This window comes from Papio anubis, chromosome 6 (assembly GCF_008728515.1).
Source record: "Papio anubis isolate 15944 chromosome 6, Panubis1.0, whole genome shotgun sequence".
Lineage (NCBI taxonomy): Eukaryota > Metazoa > Chordata > Mammalia > Primates > Cercopithecidae > Papio > Papio anubis.
In genome coordinates this window covers 7,898,606-7,923,277 of record NC_044981.1, presented here as the reverse complement: position 1 = coordinate 7,923,277, position 24,672 = coordinate 7,898,606, and the positions used below count along the sequence as shown (strand labels likewise).

Genomic DNA, 24,672 nt, shown 5'->3' with positions numbered 1-24,672 from the left:
GCGTGAGCCACCACACCCAGCCCACAGGACTCTTTCATATTCAAAACTGAAACTCTGTACCCAGTAAGCAGTAACTCCTCATTCCCCTTTCTCTCCACCCCTGGAAACCACCATTTTACTTTCTAGCTCTATGAATTTGACTGCTCTAGGTTCATCGTGTAAGTAGACTCATATAACGTTTGTCTCTTTTGTGACTGGCCTATTTCTTTAGTGTAATGTCGTCGAGATTCGTCCATGCTGTAGCATGTGTCAGAATTTCCTTCTTTTTTAAGGCTGAATAATATTCCATTGTATGTGTAGACTACATTCTGTTTATCTGTTCATTTGTCTGTGGACATTTAGGTTCTCCCACCTTTAGCTATTATGCATAACATTGCTGTAAATGTGGGTGTACAAATAGCTGTTCAAGTTCCTACTTTTAATTTTTTTGGAAATATGCCCAATAGTGGAATTGCTGCTTTGTATGGTAATTCTATGAAAAAACCAAGGTTTTTATATTCTTTAAGCACAACGTTCTTATAACTTTAACCACTTTTTTTGTTGTTTTTCTGATTTCTTTATTTTATTTTTAAGGAGCAGTTTCCACGTCATTTTATTCAGAATTTTATGTTTCTTGAATCAATAAACACTATACAAAACAATGTCAATGTAAAAATGGCTACCATTTTCTCTCCTCTGCTTCCCCTACATGGGGACAATCCCCTGGGCAGCCTCACTCAGGAGTTTTATGAGCTCTCCCTCCAGATTTGTTCCAGCAAATGAAGTTCAGTGACATAGTCCCTTGAATGATATCCAGAGAAACTCAGCTGGGGTGGGGAGAGCCTCTGGAATCTGGAGGTAACTAGCTTAGGGAAATGAATTAGTGTTTTTGGGGAGAAGAAATGGCCCCTAGGGCAAGAGCCTACCCCAAAGAAAAGGGTGTCTGACGTGTTCACAGTTAACTTCTTTTGCCTCAGGAAGTGGTATTTGTACAGAGAAAAAAGTGACAAGATGTCCATGCCATCCTCACATGCCTGCTGCTCCTCTGCCCCTAGCTGGGGCCAGGTAGCAGGACAGCCTCTCAGACAAGGTCAGCAACATTGAGGGGCATCTCCTTAATGGAGATGTTGTAGGTCTCCATGTCTCGATGGGTCTTCTTGTCATCTGTCACCATGAACTTTGATGACTTTGGATGGAAATCTTAAAAAAGATATTCTATACTTTTATGTTTTTTAAAAAATTTATTAAATGTTACAGAATAATTTTGTAGGAATCAGGCATTATTGAGCATATCCGACTTTATATAATGGTGAATATGGTGATGTCATTAGGGAAGGAGAAAGATACTGTGCTGTTTCTGTAGCAGCCGCCCTCAGATACTGTGTGTTTTAAGTTTTTTATCTGCCTCCTCTTTTGCTATAAGGCTGATGCCTGTTATTCTTCCCTCGTTTATCAGCCTTTTCATTTTCTAACTTGTGATTTTTTAATAGGGTGTTGTCTTAGAAACCAGTTAACTAAGCTGGTTAGAATTGTGTATAATGTAGGTCAAATAGGCTCAGAATCAGAAGAGCTTTTCATGAGCCCTGCAATATTTGTAAATGGACTTTGTAGTACCTTTTTCTTTTGGATGACTTAAAGGTCTTACCACGTTCTCAACTAAGTTTCAGATAAATGTTATTTCCAGGTAGCTGGGTTTTATTTGTATGTAAAGACCGCAGTATTGTCAATACATGAATGTATAGGCGACCCCCTCCCCTTTTTTCTTTACTAATTGTTGTAAAAAATGTAAGAATGGGCCGGACACGGTGGCTCATGCCTGTAATCCCAGCACTTTGGGAGGCAGAGGTGGGTGGATCACCTGAGGTCAGGAGTTCCAGACCAGCCTGGCCAACGTGGTGAAACCTTGTCTCTACTAAAAATACAAAAATTAGCCTGGTGTGGTGGTGGGCGCCTGTAATCCCAGATATTTGGGAGGCTGAGGCAGGAGAATCGCTTGAACCCGGGAGGCAGAGGTTGCAGTGAGCTAAGATTGTGCCACTGCCCTCCAGCCTGGGCAACTAGGAAACGATAGCATGGAGTGACTGTAAGAACTTCTTGATGAGGAAGCAAAACTAGATTTTTATTTGGATTTGGCGATTGTCATCTTTTAGCTTATTTTCACTCAGCCTACAAGGCCAATAAGCGATATGCCTGATATGAACAGGCTACTTGAATATGTTTATCTTTATTCATAATATTCTGAAACTACACAATAGAAATACTGATCTTTGGCAGTATCTTATTCACTAATATATTGCAGTATCTTAAAGGCTGTTCTTGTAGCCAAATGGTTAATAATGGCTGCATCGAGGATTAAATTGAATATAAGAATGGAGGGGAAAGTCTGTTGCTCTTGAGTTGTCTATATTGTTTGAATTATTACAATATGTTGCTAAAATTATTAAAATTAAAGAACAAAAACTGAAATGGCAGGGGGATAAAAGTAGAGTGATCTGCCTTCTAGATGCTTCGCTTGTGATTTGTATAATATTTACCTTTTATTAAGTTCCTCAGGCACTGAGCTAGGAACTTGACATGTTCTACCTCTAGTCTTTATAAGTATTATTTATGGATGCGGAGTATTTATTTTCCTCATTTTAAAGTTAAAGAAACTAAGTTGCTCAGCATCATGCAACTAGTGACAGGTAGACCAGAATTTGAAGCGAGGTTTATATGCCTGCCAAAGCTACATTTTTCTTTATTGGGCTGTACTGGATAAAATGCATTCTGGTTGGGAAGGGGAACACGGGCTCTTGCCTTGTGGTCCACATCGCAGGGTCAGCTGAGCCAATGATGACTTTTCATTTACAAAGAAATGAACAAATTAAATAACATCTGAGTATGCATGTTTAATATTCTCTGTGTTTATTAAAACACAACTAAAGCTAAATATCATTTTGATGAAGTTTATCTGCATTTTTTCTTTTTCTAGTGTGACTGTGGCTTTTCTCTTAGACTGTAACAGTTATTTCTAAAGTTCCATCAGAATAGTTCAATAAACTCTTCATGCATCTTTTGGAGAGTTATAATCTATAAGGCTGAAAAGTTAAAATAATTCTTTGCATTTTGTTTAACCTGTTTAACAAATTTATTGGATGAGTAAACCCCTCCCTAATCCTCTGTCCCTACCACTGTAATATCTGTTCAGATCCCAAGTGTCTGTGGGACATATTTTAGAGCAATGTTTGACTGTAAAGGAACAGTCAAACATTTTAGAGGAATGTTTGACCAAGAATTTTCAATTGGAAAGAAGTTGACGTGAGTCTGAAGTTGAACAGTCTTGGTGCTGGGGAGCTTCAGATCAGCCTAGCAAAAAGGCTCTCACAAGAGCGTTTGTCTTGTGAAAGAGATTTTTAGCTACCTATGTAAAACTTCCTCTAGAAAGATCTGATTTGTACTCTGTGATAGAAAAGGCATAGGTTTGGGTATCAGAGAGAACTAAATTTGAATCTACAACCAAGCTATTAGGTGAGTGACCATGTAGGATAAAGTGTCCTTAAGCCTTAATTTCTTTGTCTGTAAAATGAGAATAATGTCATCTTAAAGGAGAGGCTTTTAGAAGTAGCTATGCAAAACAACTAGCAGAAATTTGCATTTTATGGGTACTTAGAGCACATTGGTTTATTCAGCCCTTCATCCTGTTTGTCGTCCTGACCCGAATGAGAGAGAAAATAGAACAGCAAGAACATGATGAACAGCCTGAAGATGGTTTCTTTTTCCTAGTAGCTGTTTTTCTAGTGGCTGACATCTGAGTTAACCAGCATCTGAGTACGCTGCGTGTCCCTTTTTCATTCAAGTGCTGGAATTAATATGCCAGAATTAACAGTGACTTTGGGTGCTTTATTGGGGGGGGGGGGGTGTTTTGTTTTTGTTTTTGAGACAGTCTCGCTCTGTCACCCAGGCTGGAGTGCAATGGTGCAGTCTTGGCTCACTGCAACCTCCGCCTCCCGGGTTCAAGCAATTCGACCTTGTATGTTTTTATAGTTTGCATATCCCAGTTTTTGTTTGTTTAATAGAACCTAATCTGTATCAAAACTTAACTGCTAATGACATACATGTAGAATAGTTGAAATAGGGATGTAAAGTTATTTTTTCATACTCTCTATTTAGATTTTTGTTGTACGTATTCAAAGTTAATAATTGAAATTATACTTTGGAAGGAGGGAGAAAACTAAATTTATACCTTTTTTATTTATACAGCATTTTATCTGTATTACTGTGGTGCTAGAAAGAAAAACAAAAAACCTTTCATCCTTATATAGCAGTATTAAGGAACATCTCAAGAACTGAGACATTTGACGCAGATGTTTGAGATGTTGATTTGCTTTAAGGACTAGAACTGACCCAGAGGAGATTTCTTTCTTTCTTTTTTTTTTTGAGAAGGAGTCTCACTTTGTCACCTAGGCTGGAGTGTAATGGCGTGATCTCATCTCACTGCAACCTCTGTCTCCTGGGTTTAAGCAGTTCTCCTGCCTCAGTTTCCCGAGTAGCTGGGATCACAGGTGCACGCCACCACACCGGCTAATTTTTATATTTTTAGTAGAGACAGGGTTCTGCCATGTTGGCCAGGCTGGTCTTGAACTCCTGACCTCAGGTGATCTGCCCGCCTCAGCTTCCCAAAGTGCTGGGATTACAGGCGCGAGCCACTGTGCCCAGCCCAGAAGAGATTTCTCGAGTTCTCCTCTAGTGACTAATAATTTATGATTCTTTTTAATGCACTTAAAAATATTTTATGTAAGACAGACATTTTGACTTCTTATAGCAATGATTCTTTTAGCATGTATTTTTAAAAATCGGTTTTAAAATATCTGCAGTGAAATGGTATTTGAGGAGAAATAGAAATATGAAAAAATACTTGGATTGTGTTTGATTTTATCGTTTTATACTATATGCTTTAAAAAAAATTTTTTTTTTTTTTTTTTTTGAGACGGAGTGTCACTCTGTCACCCAGGCTAGAGTGCAGTGGTGCCATCTCAGCTCACTGCAACCTCTGCCTTCTGGGTTCAAGCGATTCTTATGCCTCAGCCTCCCAGGTAGCTGGGACTACAGCCATGTGCCACCACACCCAGCTAATTTCTGTATTTTTAGTAGAGACGGAGTTTTGCCATGTTGGCTAGGCTGGTCTCAAACTCCTTACCTCAGGTGATCCACCCGCCTTGGCCTCCTAGAATGCTGGGATTACAGGCGTGAGCCACTGTGCCCAGCCTGCTTTTAAAATTTAGGAAATGAGAATATCCATGTTTAATTTTAATGAGAGAAGCCTTAGATGTCTCTAGTGTGTCATCTTTTTTTGGATATTATAACACAACTTTTTCCTTGTGACTTCCCAGCCGATTGTTACGGTAACCAAATATCAAGAGATAATGTTATGAAATTATTGTCTGGAAAATGTCATGTGACTTTCTAATTTCTTTTCTCAGATTCATAGTGACCACTTAGTAGCTAGTGAGAAACAGCATACGCTCCAGTGGGACGACTTCATGAAGGAGCAACCCAACAAAAGGGCTGAAGTGGATGAAGAGCACAGAAAAGCCATGGGGAGGCTTAAAGAACAATATGCTGAGATGGAGAAGGACCTAGCGAAATTTTCAACTTTTTAAGAACTTGAACCACAACAATCACAAACTAATGTGAATATGTTCACCTCTCTCCTGAAAAATATTCCCACCAAACCATTTAGCCTCTGCTTCAAGCTTAGCAATATATTCAGTGGCACTCTTGTATCAGAAGAAAGAAGCTTCTACTGGCATTCTGATTGGATGTTTAAAGAAAGGTGCTACATCTTTCCAGCTTTAAGTGCCTATATGATTATTTGAATGAAGAGAAGTAGGAAGGACAATGGAATAAATGTACTCTTTGTTAGTCAGAATTGATCATCTTTTCCATTGATTAGCTCAGAGAACTGTAGGTATAGACTTCTTAAAAAGATCATTTAATTCATTTCTATATAGGGTTAACAATTGTTTATTGTTGTGGCTTAATGGGCAGGTATAGAAGCTAGCTGTCACAGCCTCCTTGGCTGTTGAAAGAACGTACAAAGTGTTACTGCATGAGTAATGCAGACCAAAAAAAAAAAAAAAAACCCAACTGTCCTTGGAGCAGAGCTCACATTTCAGAGAGGTGGGAGTGACAACATTGTCCCTACTGCGGCAAAGATGGCCATGTTGGTATTGGAACTGCCTCTTGGGAAGCGTTGCTCATTTTACAGTGCAGCGTAATGCCACGGGCTTCTGTGGATGAGAAGACACGTTAAGTTTTGTGGCCTTCCAACACTTAACTATTTTCAGCTTTTACATCATGCTTAGTAAGAACAGCTTACCAAAAATATATTTTGACATTTAGTTTTTCCAAGAACTATAATCTTGCCCATAGTATTTACCTCATTTTTGTGTCTGTTTTGCTGTGGGTAAGCTTTATAAGATAAATAATATCTATACATGTTTCGACTGTTTAGTGGAGTAATCAACAAAATCTGCCAGGGAGTCCCTCTGGAACCATATAAAGTTCCTGGCTTTGAATGAACCAGAAGTGTTTGCCCACATGGCAAATGGTCCATGTTAAATGTAAATCCTTTTTAGTGCTAATGTCTGTTCTCATAAGCAGGTATATTATGATGAAACATGTACCAGTTCTGTCATCACTGTGATCTTTAAAAACCTGCATTTAACAATCTAATTTGAGGCTGGGTGCAGTGGCTCACACCTGTAATCTCAACACTTTGGGAGGCCGAGGCAGGCGGATCATTTGAGGACTAGGAGTTCAAGCCCAGCCTGGCCAACATGGTGAAACCCTGTCTCTACTAAAAATACAAAAATTAGCCCGGCGTGGTGGTGCACGCTGTAATCCCAGCTGCTCAGGAGGCTGAGGCATGGAAATCACCTGAACTTGGGAGGTGGAGGTTGCAGTAAGCTGAGATGGCACTGCTGCACTCCAGCTTGGATGACAGAGTGAGACTCTGTCTCAAAAAAAAAAAAAAAAATCTAACTGAAGAACTAAGTTGATTTTTTATTTGCCATAAACCAAGCAAAAGTAAATGCAATAATTTCAAGAGATTTATGGTAAACGAATTTGAGGTATGGATAAATCTTTCACATATTTTTTATTGCTCTTTAGTAAAGAAAGGCACACGAAAGAAAATATCCAGCTCTCTTGTGTTATCTCAGTGTGGCGACTGCAGAAAATTGACAATGCCTGCCTGTGTAAATGTATGGCTTACTGTCAAAGCTTCATTCTTGGCTGCATGTTGAAAATGTGATTAAACTTAATAGAGGAGATGAAATAAGTATTTGAGATTTTTTTTCAGTAACACTGAACTTCTGCCAACTTTCTCTATCCGCTACTGTAGGCTTGACAGGCTCATCAATCATTTGCTGGTACCTGGACTAAAAAGCACACTTGCTGACACCAAGGCATGTTGGAATTTTCTTAATTCTCTTTCAGTGGATGGAAAAAAAAATACTTCCAAAAATATCCCACACATGAAAAGGGAGGGGAGCCTTAAATGAAAATTCCCTTTGTACCATGGACACTTTTTGGAATGCGATTAATTGCCAACACATCATTGAACGAATGCTGTAACCAAGAAATTAAGATTGTATGTGTGAGGGGAATATATTCTTAACTGTGGCTACCCAGCTTGTATAGCAAAGATTTCTGATAGTTTGTGTTCATCTCATGTGAATAATACTTTACCTTGTAAGTTTGTACATATTCCATAAATACCTAAGGGACTTCCTAAACCAAAATGAATTGATGGGCTTTTTGAGCTTTAGACATTAAGATACTCAGTTATTTCCTTGTAACATTTTTAACTATTCAGCATAGCTTCTATAAGAGTTGGTTTATTTACCTTCCTTTTGATATTTTTAGTGGTGAACACTTCTGCTTCTGTTTCCCAGTTGCCAAATCACTTTTAATATGTTTTTTATTTACATGTAAAAAATAATTTTAATAACTGCATAATTTGTAACATTTCTTTCTTTTTTTTTGAGACAGAGTCCCACTGTGTCACCCAGGCTGGAGTGCAGTGGCGTGATCTCAGCTCACTGCAAACTTTGCCTCCTGGGTTCAAACAATTCTTGTTCCTCGGCCTCCTGAGTAGCTGATATTACAGGCATGTACCACCATGTCCAGCTAATTTTTACATTTTTAGTAGAGAAGGAGTTTTACCATGTTGGCCAGGCTGGTCTTGAACTCTTAATCTCAAGTGATCTGCCCACCTCAGCCTCCCAAAGTGCTGAGATTACAGGCATGAGCCACTGTGCCCAGCCAGTTTGTAACATTTCTGCTGTGTTTATGCTGTTGAGCAGAGATACTATGGGTTCTACATTGCTCATCGGATTACTGTAAGGATCAAATGAAATAATGTTTTATATTTTTAAAGCACTATAGAAAGATTTAAGTTCTGTGTATTTTTAATTATGATTTCTTTCTGGACTAACATATGTATGAGGCTTTTTTTCCCATTTCCTAGCATGTATATTTTTAAATTTTATGTTTATTGATTTCTGTTTTAATTGAATTTGAATTGTGGACAGAAAATAGGTACAGGTAAGACTGATCTGTTAATATTTGTTGAGATTTGCTTTATGACCTAGATTATAACTTGTTTTTGTAAATGTTTCATGATTGCTTGAAAAGTATGCTTGTTTTTCAGTTGTTGGATGTCTGTTAGACCAAAGTTGTTAATTATGTAGTTCAATTTTTTTCCATTTTACTATTCTTTTGTCTTCTACTTAATCTCTCAGACTCTGAGATGTGTTGAAATTTTCTATTCTAGTGAACTTACCAATTTCTCCCTATAATTTTGTCAATTTTAGTTTTATATATTTTTATATATTTTGAAGTCTTGTTATAATTATAAATATAGACATATAAAAATACATAAAATATATATTATATTTATATAGATTATGCCAGCTAGCTAGATTTATAGGATATATCTTTTTTTTAATCCTTCTGTTAAACCTTGCTGTTATGTTTTAGATATGCCCCTTAAAAACTGTGTGACTGGGGCCAGGGCGGTAGCTCATGCCCATAGTCCCAGCACTTTGGGAGGGCGAGGTGGGCAGATCATGAGGTCAGGAGATCGAGACCATCCTGGCCGACATGGTGAAATCCCATCTCTACTAAAAATACAAAAATTAGCTGGGCATGGTGGCGTGCACCTGTAGTCCTAGCTAACCCAAGAGGCTGAGGCAGGAGAATCGCTTGAGCCCAGGAGGCAGAGGTTGCAGTGAGCCAAGATTACGCCACTGCACTCCAGCCTGGGTGACAGAGCAAGACTCTTTCTTAAAAAACAAAAAAAAGTGTGACTGGATGTTTTTCTTTCTTTCTGATCATTTGTCAGCTAAGGAGTTCAATCCATTTACATTTGTCAGAATTACTGATATATTGATATTTATTTATATCATCTTATTTTGTGCTTTTTGTCCCACCTTTTCTGTTTCTTGCTTTCTTTCAGCTTGAGTTTTTGTTTTGTTTTTCCATCTACTTTTCTTCTACTTTCAAAGTTAAACATTTCCCAGTTTCCAAACCACTTTTGATATGTATTTTATTTACATGTAAAAATTAACTTTTAATGAAGTGCTTAGTAGGAAATTTAACTTGCATAGTTAACAGAATCTAAAGTAAACATCTTTACTCTCTTCCTGTACATTAGAGATTTTTGTACAAAGTCTGATTTATCTCTTCAACTTACAAATTGTTGCCTGGAATTCTAGTTCTATCTCCGTTTAACTACAAAAGTAGTTATTTTGTACAGTCAGTGTTTATGTAGATTTACCTAGAAGTTTACTATTTTATTATCCTTGAAAGTTAGCTAGGTATACGATTATAGATTGACAGCTGTTTTCTCAGTATTTAATAATATTCTACTGTCTTCTTGCTTCCATTGCTGCTTCTGAAATGACAGTTGTCAGTCTGATCAGTATTTGTAGCTAATCTGCCTTCTTTCCCAAGTCATATTTAAGATCTTTATCTTTAGTGTTCTACAGTCAAATGTGGCCATACTACAGTATGTTTAGCTGCGTATTTCTTTTCATTGTCCTGTTGGGATTCATTGAGATTCCTGAATCTGAGAATTGGTACTTTTCATAAATTCTGAAAAATTCTCAGCTACTGCCTCTTTGAATATTGTATCTCCCTCATTCTCTCTGTTCTCTCCTTCAGGAAATCAGATTACATTTCCGTTTTATGATCTCACCATCCTCTCCGTATCTCTTAATCCCTGTTTCATATTTCCCATCTCTCTGTCTCTAGGTGTTGAATTCTGGATAATTTCTTTAAATCTATTTCATTAATTCTGTCTTCACTCTATCTCTAACCTATTTTGCCCATCTATTAAGTTGTTAATTACAGTTATTATATTTTTTGATTTTCAGAAGAGTTGTTTGGTTCTTTCTTAAACTTTCCTGGGTTGCCTGGGGTAGTTCCATTATTCCCTCTTTTTCTTTTCTTTAAACATATTAAAAGTACTTATTTTACATTCTGTGTGTGGTAATTTCAATATTTTTTGTGGATCTGAATTTATAGTTTGTTGCTTGTTGTTTTTGCTGAAACAAGTTTATGGTGACTAGTTTCCTAATGTGGTCAGTCATTTTTTATTTAAAGCTCACATTCCTCTGAACTTTCTTTTCGGAGGTTTTTTAAAAATTTCAAGTATAGTCCTACAGAGAAGATTTTTTTTTCCCCCTGTAGCATCAGTTTGTTTCTTGTGACACTACAAACCACAGACCACTTCAAAATCAGTTTTCACCTTGGATTCCCTGCCTCTGCCTTTTCTGCTCCTTAAGCTTTTGCACCCACACTCACACACAATGTGGATGTCAGCCCTACACACCCGTGACTGTTGGCTGTGATGAGGCGTTCCCAGAGGAGACATTTTCCTTCCTTTGTATCTCTTCTTGAATAATGAAGAAGGGTAAATTTAGGTGTTCTCCTAGTTTACTTCCTGAGGACAGTGCCCTCTGAGGCTTTACAAATCCTCCTGCTCATCCAGCTCAGTCCTTGTCATGGACTGAATTTTGTCTCCCCTGGATTCATCGAGTAAAGCTGTAACCCCAGTGTGACTGTATTTGGAGATACGGCCTTTAAGGAGGTAATTAAGGTTAAATGAGGTCATGAGGTCATAGGGCGTGGAAGTGAGACCCCAGAGCTCTCTTTCTGCACATAGAGGAAAAGTCCTGAGATCACAGCAGGAAGGCAGCCATCTGCAAGCCAGGAAGAGGGGCCTCATAGGAACCACATTTTTCAGGACCTTGACCTTAGACTTCTTGCCAGCACATCTGTAAGAAAATTAATTTTTATTTAAGCCACCAAGCCTGTGGTGTTTTGTTACGGCAGGTGGGAAGTCCCTCACTTTGATTCCTGTCCCTCAGGCAGGTATGGCTTCTAACAAGTGGGGCCTTCCCAGGCTGCAGGGATGGGGACGCCTTTAGGGCAGTTATCCAGAGCTCAGTTACCCTATGGAATGTCCCTGTCTCCTGATCTGCCTTCAGTTGTTGTCACTAATTTGCCTTAAATTCAACCAAGAATAATAAATAAAGTTTAAATTGTTTTCTAGCATTACTGGTGTTCAGTGGCTAGACAGATTTCTCTGTACAGAAATGGCATGTTAGACAAGTACATGGTGATTTTATTATACTAAAATTTCTCCAAAAAAGAACATGCCCATATTCTAGTGTAAAAGATAGTTTTTTACTTTTCTTTCAATATTATACTAAATCTTTTATATTAGATTATTTCCTATTATCCATGAACTAATAATGGTTGTCTCTATTGCTTCTATTGGATTGGCCTTTTACTGTTTATGAGCTAATGAAGGCAAAGAAGAGTCCAGTAGTGTTCTAAACCTGCATAACTCTTATCTGAATACTCAATTTTGGAATTTTTAATCTTTAGGACATTATCGTGGTTTGCGACAATGTCTCAGGCTACTATTATGGGCATGTTAGATAGAAGGGGCTTGATCTGTGCTATTAAACCCAAAGTGCCATGAAAATCTGGAGGAGTCACAGATGCCTCCAAGATACATAGTGAATTCTCTTCTTTGCTCTTATAATGCATAAACTTTCTATCTGAACATTTCCATGTGCTGTTTGAACAGTTTTCTACTGTGCATATGTCTAGAGGTAGTGGGTTTTCTGTTGGCCATTGCAAATGAAAAGGTAGAGGGTTTGATTGCTTTGGAATTTAGCATAATGTCTGCCTTTCTTGAAATTGTACCCTGGAGGCTTCCCCCCCCCCCCCCCCCCCCCCCGCCCATTTGGGGCTGTAAGTCTCTGTCAGGATGAAAAATACCTGAAAAATATTTTAAACATTAATTCAGTCAAAATATTTGAAGCTTCCATTACAGACGATATATTTTCTAGTAGCTTGTTCTTAGTCTTTCAGAAAGGTTTTATAATTATTTCATAATTTTCAACCCCAATAAAATGTTAATATTTTATTGACTTGGTGCAAATCAAGGTCATACAATGAATGGAGACTGGAAATCAGTTGTATCATATCACTTACTGCCTGCTCTTCCTCATTCCGCCTTTTTTTTTTTTTTTTTTTTTTTGAGACGGAGTTTTGCTCTTGTTGCCCAGGCTGGAGTGCAATGGTGCAACCTTGGCTCACTGCAACCTCCGCCTCCTGGGTTCAAGCGATTCTCCTGCCTCAGCCTCCCAAGTAGCTGGGATTACAAGCACCTGCCACCACACCCAGCTGATTTTTGTATTTTTAGTAGAGATGTGGTTTCGCCACGTTGGCGTCTGAAACACCTGACTTCACCTGCCTCAGCCTCCCAAAGTGCTGGGATTATAGGCGTGAACCACTGTGCCCAGCTCTCTGCTCATTTTTGAATCTTAACTGCTACAAATAATGCTTTCTTGTGATTGGTCTGGCAACAATAGCAAAACAGTATTTCCTCTGGTATTTTCCTATTTATGTTCCATAAGCAAGAGAAAACAAACTTGGATTTTCAGATGTGATACACATCAAAGAGCAGTAAGTTAGTACGTACATTAACATTTGATCCTCACAAAAACTCAAGGTTCAAATTATCTCTGAAGAAATAGTCAAAATTAAGGTAAGTTAAACACAATACTCATATTTGTATAACACAATGTAGAGCCTACTTTTTAAGTGCTTCATATGTAGTTTAATCTTATTTCATCATTATAACCAAGAAATACCCATTATATTTTTTTAAAGAGAGAGCAAAACAGCGCAGAAATACAAGGAATATAGTGTTTTGCCCACCTGATGTTGAGCTAGCAACAACACATCAGATAGACTAAATACCTTCATGGTATTTAAAAAATTCCGTAAGTGATATGAAAATCCATAGTACAGATGAATCCAAAATTTTTTCTTTATAATTACATTGCTTTCTAAAGTGATAGTCTCATGTACTACAAACAATAAGTCAATATGTGAAATTCTGCTCTGAAATATTTTGAATCATTAGAGATACTTACTATTATTTCTCCATTCGCTGTGTGGTCAGGCTTTGCCGTAGGATAGAATATAACATGAGGTGATAGATATGTTAATTAGCCTGATTGGATCATTCTGTAATGTATGCATGTATCAACCCATCACATTGTACCTAATAAATATATACAATTATCTATCAATTTAAAAAAGCCAAGCACAGTGGCTCACACCTGTAATCCCAGCACTTTGGGAGGCTGGGGCAGGAGGATCACGAGGCCAGGAATTCAAGACCAGACTGGGCAACATGGTGAGACTTTGTCTCTACACAAAAATGGGAAAAAAGAAAAAGAATGTAACATGAATGTAGGTAAGATTAAGATAGATAAGTGCCACCCTGGGAAGAGGCCAGTGCATGATTCAAGGACATTTAGAGCAGACAACACCAGGCTCAAGTGGTGCAGCATTTACTGATAGCAAGAGAGGAGAGAGTGTGTGCACAAGATCCAGCCCTTTCATCAGTCCCCTGTGGCCAGCAGGACCACTCTGCAGCCAATGTGGTCAGTACCGGTTTTTTTAAAAAACTTCAAATGAATGAGGATATGTGCATTCCAGCATTCCTTGGAGCAATTGTTTTCCCCTGTTTAAGCTTTTTTTTTTTTTTGAGACAAAGTCTTGCTCTGTTGCCCAGGCTGGAGTGCAGTGGCGCGATAGCTCACTGCAAGCTCCGCCTCCAGGGTTCACGCCATTCTCCCGCCTCAGCCTCCCAAGTAGCTGGGACTACAGGCACCTGCCACCACGCCTGGCTAATTTTTTTTTGTATTTTTAGTGGAGAAAGGGTTTCACCGTGTTAGCCAGGATGGTCTTGATCTCCTGACCTCGTGATCCGCCTGCCTCGGCCTCCCAAAGTGCTGGGATTACAGGCGTGAGCTACCGGGCCCAGCCTGTTTTCCCCTTTTAACTTTAAAAAACAAAAGTTTGGTTGAGACCTGGCAGGCATTAAAAGTTAGCCTCCATTGCAAATATTATCACCATTTATGAGTGTGAAGTTTTACCATAATAGAAGTCAATGTACAAGTTTATCTGTGTTATACTTAAGATTTTCTCTACATAGACCTGATTTTTGACTTTTGTGAAATTGTTTATATTGCTAACATTACCATTCAGAGAAAATATTCTGTAAATGTTGATTTAATATAATAGTTTCCCTTAAAATAGAATTTGTAGAGAATTTGAAAAGAAAACCACACGTTATTTCACTTTTTAAAAAACTTCATGTCATCTTAATACTTACGCTGCTTTATTGGGAAAGTGTCTTTTTAAAGAAAATGTTAATAAAATTACAGTAAGATAATTGTCACAAAATAAAAATCTTAGGTGGTCAGCCGTGTATTACATAGATTTGTTTGTAACAATTATACAAGTTATTTCAGTGGAAAACATTAATATTAAATTTTATTAAGAAAAATTTTGACACCAAAAAATCTGTCCTTCAGTTAGAATATAAAATTTATAACTGAACACCAGCAGGTGTCACTGTAATAACATGTTTCCCCCCTCTGAACAGTTTTATGTGGATGGGTGCATACCATCTATGGACAAAGATATGTAGGAGATAATAAATGTAAGTTATATAGCTGAATAAAAATACCAAAATGTAGGAAAAGCCTATGTGTTCCGTGATAGTTATGAGTGCTATATTTTTTTAGGAGTGCTGTATTTTTAGGAGAATTGTATTTTTTTCTCACTTTCTTCATGTCATAAACATACAGATTCTTTCATTACGTAAGTGATGTGCGGTTTTATTAGCAATAAAAGTACAGTGAGAAATCCCTTTATATTTGGGCTATGTTGAAGTATACAATGGTACACAAATCAGTAAGCTACACCTTGTATAACCAAAATCAAATTAAGAAATGGAATATTCCTAATAATGTTTTTATATGGGTTTTGGAAAAGTTGGCCGGGCACTGTGGCTCACGCCTGTAGTCCCAGTGGTTTGGGAGGCCGAGGCGGGTGGGTCACTTGAGGTCAGGAGTTCCAGCCTGGCCAACGTGGCGGAACCCTGTCTCTACTAAAAATACAAAAAAAAAAAAAAGTTAGCTGGGCATGGTGGCGCGCACCTGTAGTCCCAGCTACTCGGGAGGCTGAAGCAGGAGAATCACTTGAACCCAGGAGTTGGAGGTTGCAATGCACTGATCGGGATTGTGCCACTACACTCCAGGCTGGGTGACAGAGCGGGACTCCATCTCCAAAAAAAAAAAAAGAGAAAAGAGAAAAAAAACTCTTGGTTCATTCCTCCAAGTTAAGGCAGTTATAATTTTTAAATTAATGTTTACAGGCACAAAAATACAGCAATTGGTTGAAAATAGAAATTTAAGAGCTAGTTGTCAATATTTTTTTCCCCACCTAGCATGGAAGCCAGAGTAGGATTTAATAAACATATGAGCATTGTTCTCTGTTAGGATTGTATTCCAAAAAGCAGATAAGTCAGAAATAGGACTCTATCATAAAGGAATTTATAATTGAGTTGTGCACATGTAATAATAAAGTAGAAAACCAAGCCCGTAACATTACATAATACCACACCAAAGACTGTGATATGCTAAGCAGGCTGTGTATGACTAAAGAGTCCCAAGTAGGAACTGTCTTTGTGAGTTGTGATCAGGGAATCATTTGTAATAAAGATAAAACTTGAATGCAATAGGATTTGCATTATGAAAAGGATGGCAGAACCTTTCCAACTCAGTTTAGTTCAGCAAGCACCTGTGTTCCAGGAACTAGGGCTAAGAAGCTGACTGAAGCTCGGTTTCTGCCCTTGTTTATCAAAAACACAGGTGGGCATACTTTTGGGAAGTTTAGACAATAATCCATAGACTTCTTTGATGTTGAAGCAGTAGTGGATCAGTCTGGAAATTGGAAAGTTCACTGGGTTGAGAGAAGACTTGCATTTTGGTCATGCGTCCATCACTAAATTTGTACAGAGACTTTAAACACATTACATAGATGGTTTTCACATCATTTCCAACTTTAATAATTTGTGCTTATCCTGTAGGTAATGGGACTCTTAGCGTAAGTGACACGATGAAAGTGTTACAGGAAGGTTACTGTGTGGACTCAGATGTATGACTGATAGATCGAGGAAATTATTAGCCTGCATAAGGATTTTTTTAGAATGTAGCTGAAAATAGTAATTCCTAGTCTAGACAGGGCAGGGATAGAGATGAAGATCTTGGTTTGGAATTTAAGATTATGGGAATTTTTAACATCCATATATAGATATGTCTATGGACTGTTTATGTTACTTTATGACAATTACTGGCATGGCTTCAGATTTAGATAATCTCTATTTCTTTTTTATGTAAAATAGTAATTCTTAGCCCAAAGTGACTCAATTTTTGCTTTTGAGAACACCATTACTATAAGTAGGAAATCAAGAAAGTTATTAAATGGTCTTTGTCTTTTAGGCAAGTATTTTGCTTTTTATAATCAGTGTGAAAATACATCAGGCTTTATTAAGCAGCTACCTCTAATTAAGGATTTCCCATTTCCTTTCCCAGAAGACTAAATTATTCAAGGACAAAGAATGTGTTTTATGCTGTTATGGTGTTTTATATCCCTTGCATAGGACATGTGCTGACCACATATTAAAAAAGGAAGTTCGTGGGGGCTAAGCTATGAGGATACAAAGGCATAAGAATGATTTAATGGGTTTTGGGGACTTGGGAGGAAGGATGTAAAGGGGTGAGAGATAAAAGACTACACATTGGGTACAGTGTACACTGCTCAGGTGATGGGTGCACCAAAATCTCAGAAACCACCACTAAAGAACTTTTCCATGCAACCAATTCCCCAAAAACTATTGAAATAAAGAGAAAAGAAAAGGGAAGTTCTTGCTGTATTACAAGGCTCACCGTGTGTTAGTTTGGTTAAGGAAGATTTGAGTTATCCTTGCTATTTACATTGCATTTATGTTTTACAATAATTGAATATGACGAATGCATAAAGACTAGATGAATGTGTTTCATTGTTTCTAATAAAAACTTCAGGATCCTCAATAGTCTGTCATCACCTGGTATATAAACTTTGCTATTTCTCTCTAGAAAGGCTTTGAAGCTTTTAAAGTAAGCTATATACTGCAAAAGTAGAAACTTGAAATTTTACCTTTTTGGAAAAAAAATTACCCCAATTAGCAGTGTTTTCCCCCAAAACCTCACTTAGGTCATTTGTTTGGAACTTGGAATGCATCTCCCAATAGAAACAATGATGCACATGGTGATTAGCTTTTAGCTGGCCCACAAAGATGGTATCATGCCTCAAAATACCATAGTGCCAGTAGTGATATGTAATGCTCTAAGCTAATCATCAGCCACTATATTTGAGGTTTTTTTTTTTTTTTTTTTTTTTTTAAAGAACTGTATTGAGTCTTAACTTGTGGGACCTGGGATGTACCCATTTGGCTGCAGCTCTGAAAATCATATTGCCAGGTGGGAAAGCAGAGCAGAATCTCTTAGCTCCCGGTCCCTGAAGGAGGCGTCTGCTGTTTAGGGCCATTCACTCTGCAGCCGCAGCCCCAGCCTCCCACCGGCCTGCTTCCCTTTCTGTTTACTTCCTACCTCAAAACAGTTTGTTCTTCAACTCACTTCCAGAAAAAGTCTCACAGTTTCCCTTTTATCTGGTGCTGAAGAGATTTTGAAGTTTTTACTAAGATTTTTGACAAAAAGGAGAAGCAGATGAGAAGCACCCCTTTCTACCACCACTAGACACACACACACAACTTAAAGCGCTTGGTGACACTGATGGTTCCCTAAACGCATCACTGGATAAAAGCATCTCCATGTGCACATTAAACGAGGTCTGTAACATTTTCTTCTTGGTTTCCTTCTTGTGGGATGTTCTGTGGGGTAAGTCGGCCCTGAGGTTGCTGCCTACGGGATTCCCCTAGGGCTGAACAAATGACTGGTGAAAGTGCAGAGCAGTCCCCAAGGATTTGTTTTCACCCCTTCCTTCTTGCTCCAACTGGCTCCTCCTGGCTTTCACAGACCTAGGTATCTTATGAAGTGAATTAGGCTCCCACTTGGAGATCCCAGGTCCTGGTGGTATCTGAAACCATGAGAGCATAACGAAATCCCTCTTCTCTTCTGTATCTGGTGTGTGTGTGTGTGTGTGTGTGTGTGTGTGTGTGTGTGCGCGCGTGCCTTGTATGGATGTTGGGTTTATTGTGTTAAAATCTTATGTAGGTATCTAATTAAGGCCAAGAATAATTCTATACTTAAGTCCTGAAATGAATAGACCTTACTAATGTTAATCACCTGAGAAAGGGATGCGTTCTTAAAGAGGACTAGGTGGGTGTGAGAACCTACCTCTCTCTCTCTCTCTCACCCTCTCTCTTCCCCTGCCCCTTTCTTCTCCCTCTCCCTCCGCAGTGGGCAGGGGTTACAGATAACCTCTGCCTCATGGAAGTGGACTACAAGTCACACGGTCATCTTTGTAGGAGCACCTGAACCAGAGATGAGTGAGTTATGCTTTGTAAACCAGATTTTCTAGTTATATTTTATTGTGCAGCCATTTCCATGTTGTAACCCCCAAATTCTGCATGAAACTTTTTTTAAATGTTCCAACATGATCTCGGCTGTGTAGAGGAAGTTAAGCAAGGGGTTGTCCCTCAACACCAAATGTATTGGATAGTGGTGATGGCAGGGAGCAATCTCAAAGGAGAAGGTGGATGTTGTCCCATGAGGTCTAGTTACTGTTCTCTATGTGGACATTTCCCCTCCATTGCCCACCTAGGAGCATCTAGACTAAGTTTTCATGAAGAAAAGAGCAAGTTCCCTCTGTAAGTATTAGGGACAGCAAAATTGCAGGCTATAGCAACTGAAAAGTAATCTGGAACACTCATTGCTGAGGCTGACTGACTGGCTGAACCAAGTGTGGACAACCATTTGTAACCTATCCTGCTTCTTGCAAAACAAAACAACGTGGATTAAATGTATGCAGAACAAAAATGCATATTTTGAACATTAATTATCAAACTAATTTTATTTTTTCAGAAGATGAAGAAAATTTAGATTATGCAAAATCATTAATTCAGCATATTATAAATGCATTATAACTGCCACCTAACCCCAAGAAGCCTTCCCTATGCTCCCCATTTTCCCTTTAGCTACTGCGCCATTTATCTGCTCACGTTTATAGCAAAATACCTGGAAAGAGCTGCCAGTATTTGCTGCTGTGTCCACTTACCTCATTCTGTATTCTCCCTTGAACCCTTTCCAGCCTGGCTTTCAGTACTTCTCCTCCCCTGAAACCACCAGCCATCTTCATTGGGCCAAATCCGATGGTCTTGAGTTTTCACACTATTTTTCCACAGCAGTAGGTACAATTGATTACTCCCTCCTAGAAACACTTTCTTCACTTGGCTTTTTGATGACCAGCTATTCCTGGTTTGCTTTCTGCCTCTCTGGCTGTTCCTCCTCTTTCCAACCTCTAATTATTGATATGTCTCAAGGCCAGACCTCCAACTATCTCTTCCCTGCAGATACTTCCTTGCAGCCAGTCTTAGGATGTTAACTATAAACTCCCCAATTTGTATCTGCAGCCCTGTTTTTTTCCGTCACATATTTGACTGCCTGATTAGTATCTGCACTGAGACAATATCTGTGCCTTAGTTTCCCCATCTGTAAAACAGGGATGGTAAAAGGACCAATACTTAACCTCATAAGTTTGTTTTGAGAATTAAATGAGTTAATATATGTAAAATAGAACCTCATAGGTGCTATATTTAATGTTTCCTTTGTAACAGTTATTATCATTATCAATTCTAGATGTCCATTTGGGAATTTGCTCTGTGTAATCCATCCATTAAAAGGTCAACAGGTCATGATCATAAGAAATTTAAGCTTCTTAGGACGAAGTCCATAACAGTTCCCCCTGGACCACTTAGTTGGATTAGACTTTTTTCTGTGGTCTTAAAATACATATTAAACCAAAGAAATACTAGTTTAGTAAATCCTTAGATGGCACACCCGTACAGCTGGTACCACAAATGATGTCACATTTCAGGAAGATCAGCTAATATATTCCATAGAATCAAAGGTATTTCTCAGGATGAAATGTGTTTTACTTCTAGTTCCCATGCTGGTCTTTGACTCAGACCCAAATTAGAGAAAAATTTAGCCTTTCAAATAGGTCTCTGCTGAACCCATTTTGATAGCACTTAATTTGTCCAAGTTATTTATTACCACATTTAGTAATTTTCGTAAAAATTTCTCACTTCTTAAAACAAATTTTGCTTACACCCTTTCAAAAGAATGTTACTGGTATGTGAGTAGGTTGTCTGGGGCCAGCCTCTTATCTAGAGACCAGATTTTAAAAGTCTGAGTTCAGTGAAGTGACTTAGACTGCACGCCTTTTGTTTTGTTTTGTTTTCATATGCATGTATGGGTCTTGCTGAAACACATTGCTCCCCTCATCTAGGAACAATGCCGCACACATCATTTCCTGAAATAATGGAGTTGGAAGGCAATTATCTACTCACAAAACAGGCTGAAACAACAGTTCCTGATATTCTTCTCAAATACTTTAACTTCCCAAGGAATCCGGAAAAAATAATTCCATGAGACAGTGTTGTGAATGAAGGTATGACATTCCAGTTTCCTTCAGTACAGTCCAGAGACCAGAGGTAATAAATCAGCAAGCACTCGGCACTATTGAGAGGGGCTCTGGCCATGGTGAGCTCTTTGTCTTTGTACTGCCTTCCAGCCTCTTGGGAGATGATGACCCTGGGTTCCTTTTTGTACACTTTTGGGAACCATCCCAGAGATTACTTGCAGTTTATTGAACTATTCTTATTTTACAGCTTTGTTTTCCTTTTACTCCTAAAGAGAATTTGGGACTTCTGTTTCAGACTTTCCAGATAAGAAATGCAAACTTTCTAGAAAGAATGAATATCGGCCGGACACAGTGGCTCATGCCTGTAATCCCAGCACTTTGGGAGGCCAAGGCGGGCAGATCATGAGGTCAAGAGATTGAGACCATCCTGGCTAACTCGGTGAAACCCCGTCTTTACTAAAAATACAAAAATTAGCCGAATGTGGTGGTACATGCCTGTAGTCCCAGCTACTTGGGAGGCTGAGGCAGGAGAATCGCTTGATCCCTGGAGGCAGAGGTTGCCGTGAGCCGAGATCACGCTACTTCACTCCAGCCTGGCAACAGAGCGAGACTCCATCTCAAAAAAAAAAAAAAGAAAAGAAAAGAAAAGAATGAATATCTATTTCAGCAAAACATGTGTTGAGGTAGTGTAAGAGTTTTTTGGTCCCCGTGGCTCCTTTACCTTGAATGTGGATTGGTAGATACTCCTATGAAGAGGCATCTTTATAATCCTTAACAATTTAAACATCACCAAGGTAGCCTGATGGTACCCATGGCAAAGAATAACAATTAAGAAGATTGCTAATGTTTAGGCAATGCTTTCTGGAATTCTCATTTGAAGGGAAGTCAGTACTGTAAATTATTTAATCAGGGATGAGAAAAAAATTGAGAATAGTCATCTGGCTGTTGAGCCTGTACAAGGCCAACTAGAAAGCTGTTTGGAAACTAGATTGTGTTTTAGATTTCATCGGAATGTTTGAATTTGCCTTTGTGTTGACACATCCTCCCCTGTGAGTGAAAGGTGTAATAAATCGCATGTAAGAGTCACAGGGAGGGACACTGAGCAGACTGAAGAGGGACTTGAGACACTGCAGCATTACTTATGGGGTCTCGTCGGCTGCCTCTGGACACTTTTCCCAGAAAGATAGACCATTCTCTGTCTGCCTTTCTGGGTCTTTGTAAATCCTCTTCCCTGTGTGGAAGCTTAGGTATCGATGTCGTGTCTCTTTATTCCACCTCAAAATCAATTTGCTTGACATTTGCTGTAGTGAAATGTATAACTTTTAAAGGTATAGTGTGAAACTGGCATTTAAAACTACTTATTTCAGGCATCCGGATATGATGGCTCCAGCCTCAGGAGACTGAGGCAGGAGGATTACTTGAGCCCAAGAGTTTGAGACCAGCCTGGGCAACGTAGTGAGACCCCATCTCCACAAAACAATTAAAAAATAAAAATGCTTATTTCTGATTGTATCTGAAATTAACCAATTCCTCATAAATTATGAAAATCGCTAAATTGAGGTTTTCTTTTTTTAAGACATCTTTCCATTTGGCCTGGCTGCAGCCCGGCTGAACAGTGTGGTTGGCCACACATCCATGTTAGAAAATCCCTTACCTTTCTCATTGTTTCTTGACTCCCACTGGCTCTTTTCAAGCCAGGAGACTCAAATTGAGAAGCTATAGGTGGAATGAGGCAATTTGTTTTATTAAAAAGGTAATAGGTCAAATTACCTCTTGAAGAAGAGTCAGTGACAAAAGCTAAAAGCAGAAGTAGGGTTTGTGCCACCTTGCCCCACGGGACAGCGAGTGGGGCTGTGCAGCCTGCCGTGTGGGGAAAGCAGTCCTGGGTGGAGGAGGGCCAGGCATAGGCCTTGGCACATCGTTCATTCCATGGAATATGCTGGAGCCAGATTTCAGTGGTCTAGGCCTAGTTAAGAACTTGAGAATGAACAGTGTCTGGAGTCTTAAATCAGTTGTCTTCATTGTTTGGCTTTAGTTTATAGCAGTGGAATCATTTTTGGCTTTCTTATCTTGGCTCACTCCCAGGATTGGCTTAACACAGTAGTTACCCAATTCTGTAAATTCCAGTTACCTTACTAGTCGTCATAGCTACCTCAGAGGGCAATTGCCAGCCATGAACACTCAACTCTATGAAGCTGTCTATGAAGCACTTAGCCCTAATGGGCTGCTGTTTATATTTAAGGATAAGTGTTATTAATGTTTTCTGGAATGGTCATTTTCTTGGTAATACTGAATTTTGGCAAGATATAGTATAGCTTCGTAAGCAAATACCAATTGTCTGTTAGTCTTCAATGACTAGGCATAGCACAGGCATACACAGGTAGGAAAGTTAAATTGAAGTCTGTATGAATTTTTAATTCATTGTTACCTATACTGTATAAATGGTGGATTATGAATTTGTATTTGCCGTATACCTTTTTATAAGCATTGTTAAATATAGAATGAAATTTTTCTAAAGCAACATCTGTCTTAGACTGTATGCAGGGACTGTATCACTAGGCCAGTCACATGTATCCTTGGCTAATTATAGGGGATGTAAATGAGGTATATAATATGTGATTACTGCCTTGTAAAAAACCTCTGTTGAGGAAGCAAAGGCTAAGTTAAATGAAATCATTGGGAAACGTTTAAAACTACGTTTTAGAATGCTTGGATTTTACAGGAGGAAGAAATCACTGTAGGCTGAAATAGGTCATTGCATCTTCCAAAGAGGCTGCATGGAAGAGGCAGGATGTAAAAGATGAATGGAATGTAATTGGGCAGAAAAGAGACAAGACAGAAACATTTATGGAGCCTCTTTTGAACGCCAGACTCTTTGATAGCAACTTTATACACATAATCTCATTAATCTTGCTGAGTAGACATTTATATCCCTGTTTATACATGAGAATATTAAGGACTGGAGAGGTTAAGCAGTTTGCTTAAGTTTATACAACTAGTGAGATGCTCTTAAGTCATGGTTAGGATGATTGGCTCTGCATTCCAGGCAGTGTTAGATTTGAATCTCAGCTCCTCACCGACTGGCTACCCTTCATCTCCTTGTGCTTTCATTGTTTCATCTGTAAACCGGGAACTTAATAATAGTGACCTCATAGGTATACAGTGATGAATAAATTACTTAATGAGACAAAGATCTTCACACGGTTTTTCATATGCTGTAACCGCTCAATATGTGTTTAAAAATACATAGAAAGAGAGACAGAGAGATAATCTGACTGAGAGTCATAGCTATATCTTGTCTGACTCCAAAGTCTACATTCTTCGTAGTATATTAATTACCCTGTAGAGGGAACAGGTAGAAAATTCCAGATGGGAGAATAAGAATAAGCATTTTGTCTGCTAAAGAAAGGTGACATCCCCTGCATGCCTTAAGTAGGGTTGGGTTGGTGAAGTCATGAAAAAGTAATTGGCTAAAGTAGATGGAAGCTAATTATGTAGGACCTTGAAGGGAGAACTTCAGACCAGATGCCACAGAGACCAGGAAAGCCAACTAGTTCCTAGACGGAGAATAGCATGATGCTATTCTGCCACTAGTGTGGCTCCAGGCAGCAAAGAGGGGAAGGG

General features: G+C 38.7%; 1 protein-coding gene across 3 annotated transcripts in view; it reads left to right on the top strand.

Annotated features, from left to right (window-relative positions):
- Positions 1 to 7,711, top strand: part of BLOC1S5 (biogenesis of lysosomal organelles complex 1 subunit 5) — a 54,497-nt gene extending 46,786 nt beyond the window's left edge. For 2 of the 3 annotated variants that reach the window (XM_009204417.4, XM_009204416.4), the window contains one exon: positions 5,439 to 7,297. In XM_009204417.4, coding sequence (XP_009202681.2) covers positions 5,439 to 5,457 — 19 coding nt within the window. In that variant the 3' untranslated portion in view covers positions 5,458 to 7,297. Of the gene's footprint in view, positions 1 to 5,438; positions 7,298 to 7,363 lie in introns of those variants that run through there. The other variant, XR_001901534.2, reaches the window with a different exon arrangement.
- Positions 7,712 to 24,672: the final 16,961 nt, after the last annotated feature.